At 33.8% G+C, this 4,351-nt stretch overlaps 1 protein-coding gene across 1 annotated transcript; it reads left to right on the forward strand.

The window, feature by feature from the left end:
* Positions 1-1,620: 1,620 nt before the first annotated feature.
* On the forward strand, positions 1,621-3,178 carry LOC107621552 (rac-like GTP-binding protein RAC13). The gene is made up of 7 exons (XM_021113929.2): positions 1,621-2,039; positions 2,163-2,250; positions 2,334-2,443; positions 2,543-2,606; positions 2,686-2,750; positions 2,837-2,902; positions 2,991-3,178. The coding sequence occupies exons 1-7, from the start codon at positions 1,941-1,943 to the stop codon at positions 3,087-3,089; spliced, it is 591 nt and encodes a 196-aa protein (XP_020969588.1). The 5' UTR covers positions 1,621-1,940; the 3' UTR covers positions 3,090-3,178.
* The last annotated feature ends 1,173 nt before the right edge of the window (positions 3,179-4,351 follow it).

Below are 4,351 nucleotides of genomic sequence, written 5' to 3' on the forward strand. Positions count from 1 at the left end.
TTGGCCAGTCTCTCACTCACCTTCTCCATGCTGCTTCAATCCTTCACCACTGATCCTCTCGGACAAAGCCAAATATTTACCCAAACTACCAGTACTTGTCATCCATATTCCAGCGACGATAGTAACAGAGCTAAGGTAATAAATTTTCCAATTTCATCGAGGCAGATGCGCCGTTCAGTAACTGTGCAAATTCTTGCCCCGCGATTTCACACAGAGTAATTTTTTGCAACTCGAACTGCATAAAGGCGAGTGACAGCAACGTAAATTCGTGCATTTCTTCTATGCGACAACAGACGTCCACGACAAATCTCCTTCCCAACCCAACTTCATTGTTCTGTAGTTTAACATAAAACATAATACTTAACTCTAATTAATTTAAACTTACAAATTCATAAATCTTTGCTATATTAACTGGATAGATATTAGATCTATAACAATAACCACAAAAAATTTAAATTTTCTAAAGTGATCCCTTTGACACAAAGCTTGCAAAAGGTATTCATTAGCCAATCAAAACAAACAAGTTTCAGGTGATCTTCACCGTTGAATTAAAAAAAAGATCCAATGGTCCAATCTGACTTACCGAATCTGTGCCCTGAAGACATATACATAAGGAGACACAAAATTTTCACTTTGTTTAGTAACTATACACAAGATAGAACATAAATTATAAATGTTATTATTATCCTTATTCCAAAAAAAAAAAATCACCACCATCACCACCATTAAGGATAGAACTGAAAAAATTTATGTCTTAGATTTTGTGTCTTAATAAAGTGGCAGTACACAAATTTTATGTATTTGTATACTAATGTAAACTACCGTGTCTCTTCTTATTTTATATATTTAAAAATCAAACATAAAATATGAATGTGAATATGTCACCGTGTCTCAAAATTTGGTCGACACACCCACTAAACAAACACTGCATAAATTAACAAACAAATGTTTTTGGACAAAAATAACATACACCTGTAAACAAGGGGGACCACCATTTAATGGGCCTTATATATTGGACCCGTGTTAATTATTGATGCTATCCTTAGACCCACATTAGATATTTTAAGAAAATCCACTTGTACTTCTTATTAGTCATAGCCAAGCATGATGAACTTAGTGGCACAAGGGTCCCAATCTTGTCTAATGTTAATACGGTAATTAATATGAAAAGAAACTAGTAATCAAAACATTTATCGACAAAATGTATTAAAATTCATATATCTTGAATGTTGAAGTTGAACATCTTCGTTGCAATTGGTGTTTCAGAAAAAACTAAGGCATCAAGATTTGGGCATGTAGGACCCATAGAACAGCCTTGGCTAGCTAAGCCCAGATAAGCAAAGGAAGAAGCTGGAAGACATAATAACTGGGAATCTCAAACTAACTTTGCTTTGTCGAGTGGTCAACTCACTCGTCCGCTTAAGCAAGTGTCGGGGGTTCGAATCCCGCCCTTGTGCATGCAGCAACCTATTGGCCAGCGGCAGACCCTTAAATGGAGCTCAGATCCGCGACGAATTAGTCCTTAACCTGTCGGGTTGAGTGATACCGTGGGCAACCAAAAAAAAAAAAACTGGGAATCTCAACAAAGTCAGAACTAACTTTTTGACTTGCTTTGATATCATATCATCCCTTAATCATTGTACACTGGTAAATTAAGCAAAATTCCCTATGCCTTTCTTCAATTTTCATCATTGATTCATTCCCTTCCTTTCCCTACACTTAACCAACTAACTCCACCACTATACCTACTTTGTGTTACCCTCTCTCTGCTATTGGTCCTTGCACTTAAAGGAAAGAAAAGAAAAAAAAACCATAACTAAAGTTGCTGCTAGGTTGTTAATGTTAAGGTCCAGCCACCTTCCTTTCTTTCATTCTTTCAACTTCAAACTTGTGTTTATAAGTAAAGAATCTCTCTTAATTGTTCAAGAAGAAGAAGAAGAATGAGTACTGCCAGATTCATCAAGTGTGTTACAGTAGGGGATGGTGCTGTTGGAAAAACCTGCATGCTTATATCCTACACCAGCAATACCTTTCCCACAGTAACTATTTTTGGTTTATGTTTCCTTTTTCTTTTTCTTAATGTGCACATGCATGTGTAGAAAGAGTGAATCGTCAAGGATCAGAGCTAATTAGTAATTAGCATTCTTCTCCTTTTATGATAGGATTATGTTCCAACAGTGTTTGACAATTTCAGTGCTAATGTGGTGGTGGATGGCAGCACTGTGAATCTTGGTCTGTGGGATACTGCTGGTTAGTCATCTCTGTTTGTTTCTGATATTACATCATTAATGCTAATTAACTATGTTAATTTGGTTTAATTGTATGGATTACAGGACAAGAAGATTACAACAGGCTAAGGCCTTTGAGTTACAGAGGAGCTGATGTGTTTCTTTTGTGTTTTTCTCTCATCAGCAAAGCCAGTTATGAGAATGTTTCTAAAAAGGTTTTCTTTATGATTTTGAGGTTATTAATTAATTAATTAATTAGTATCTGTCACATTTCAACATGTCTTAAAGAAGATTATTGAATTATTAATTAACAGTGGATGCCTGAATTGAGACATTATGCTCCAAATGTGCCTGTTGTGCTGGTGGGAACAAAACTAGGTAACAGTTTCATGAATTTGTTGCTTTTTTCTTAGAGCTAATAATAATATTGGTTTCAATTTCACTCTGATTTGCAAAGATTTGCGAGATGACAAACAATTTCTGATTGATCATCCTGGATCCACACGAATTACAACTTCTCAGGCATGTCATTAATGTCTACTTAGAATATGAATTGAATACCTTTTGTAAGGACAATTTATTGAACAATTATTGTGAATATTTAACAGGGTGAAGAGATGAAGAAAATGATTGGTGCAGTAACTTATATTGAGTGCAGTTCTAAAACACAACAGGTGAGTATGAGCACTTCATTACATTTAACAACTTCATTACATTTCATCTTTGTGTGCTGATTTTCTTCATTACTATTTTGTGTTTTAGAATGTAAAAACAGTTTTTGATGCTGCTATAAAGGTTGCATTGAGGCCACCAAAAGCAAAGAAGAGAGCACGGAGGAAAAAGACATGCAATTTCCTCTAAATATTTTCAGATTGAGTTACTTATATATAGTAGAATTGAAATGAAGCTCATTGATGTATGTTGAATTAATATTGTTTGCTTTTGCAACAGTGTTGAGTTGATTTCCATTTTACTTTGGTTTTGAACCCGTCCGAATTACTCAATTACCCGTCCAAATTCGAACTGAACCAATTAAATTGGTTTTGAAACCAACGGATAATCGGGTCCAACTTGAATTAAACCGATAGCTTTTATTAGTGATTGGTTCGGGTATCGATTTTGGGGGTGCGGAACCCGAACCAACCCGCGAATCCGATCATATATTAATTAAATAAAAAATATATATATGGCTTTTTCCATTAGACAATGATTATTCATTATTAATATGTTTGGATTTTAATGAGTTTAGTTTTTAATGTATTTGGTATTTAACATGTTTGGATTATTTCTATTGATGTTACATGTTTATTGTACTTGTTGAATTTTTAAGATAAAAATTTGTTTTTTTTTTTATAAATTTCAAAGTCATCGGGTACCCAATTATCCGAACCGAACTATTCGGGTACATATACAAAAAAATGCAAATCCGAACCAATTCGATTCTAATTTTACCATAAATCCGAACCAAATCGACCCGTCCTCACCCTAAAATTTTCAATTCAATCACGGTCACTAATGTGAAATATCTTCATTTCAATAATCGTTACTCATATGAAATGTCTTGACATAAAGATAATAATTAAGATATAAACATTAATTATGTCCAACATTTTAGTCAAACAATTCTCAACTATTATGAAATGTGATATTTAGATTTTAATGCAGTAAGATGCATCCTAGCTATTCATTCAGATTTCAGAGTGCTCTGACCCAATTTATTAGCAGTTAGGATGCTACCCTTGAAACTACATCTTCATCATATTCCGTAGATTCTTCCGAATTACTAGCTGCTACATTAAATCCAAGTTTTGCCGTGACGTGATGATGATATGAGTATTTCAATCCCGCAATTTCTGTAAATTTCTTAGCACCCCAAACTAAATGCTTTGCTTCAAATTCAAGTTTTCCATTGAAAGCACAATAATATGGAATTCAAAAAAACAGTAACAAAATTATGTATGATGAACTATACACTGGAAGTTAAGTGCTCTGAGCTATATATTCAACATTAACTCAAGAAAACTTATACATGCAGTCTTGTGGAATACATTTTAAATTATTGGTGTCAACTATTTTTTATCGACCAAATGTTAAATACATATATATTAAAATCAGTTACTAAA

Source organism: Arachis ipaensis, chromosome B10 (genome assembly GCF_059453495.1).
Source record: "Arachis ipaensis isolate K30076 ecotype BB chromosome B10, ASM5945349v1, whole genome shotgun sequence".
Lineage (NCBI taxonomy): Eukaryota > Viridiplantae > Streptophyta > Magnoliopsida > Fabales > Fabaceae > Arachis > Arachis ipaensis.

Bases quoted from the DNA above. Each gene is read 5' to 3' on its own strand.
- LOC107621552 (XM_021113929.2), top strand. From the start codon at position 1,941: ATGAGTACTGCCAGATTCATCAAGTGTGTTACAGTAGGGGATGGTGCT. The intron at 2,040-2,162 runs GTAACTATTTTT...CTTTTATGATAG, and splicing joins CCAGCAATACCTTTCCCACA to GATTATGTTCCAACAGTGTT. The intron at 2,903-2,990 runs GTGAGTATGAGC...TTTGTGTTTTAG, and splicing joins GCAGTTCTAAAACACAACAG to AATGTAAAAACAGTTTTTGA.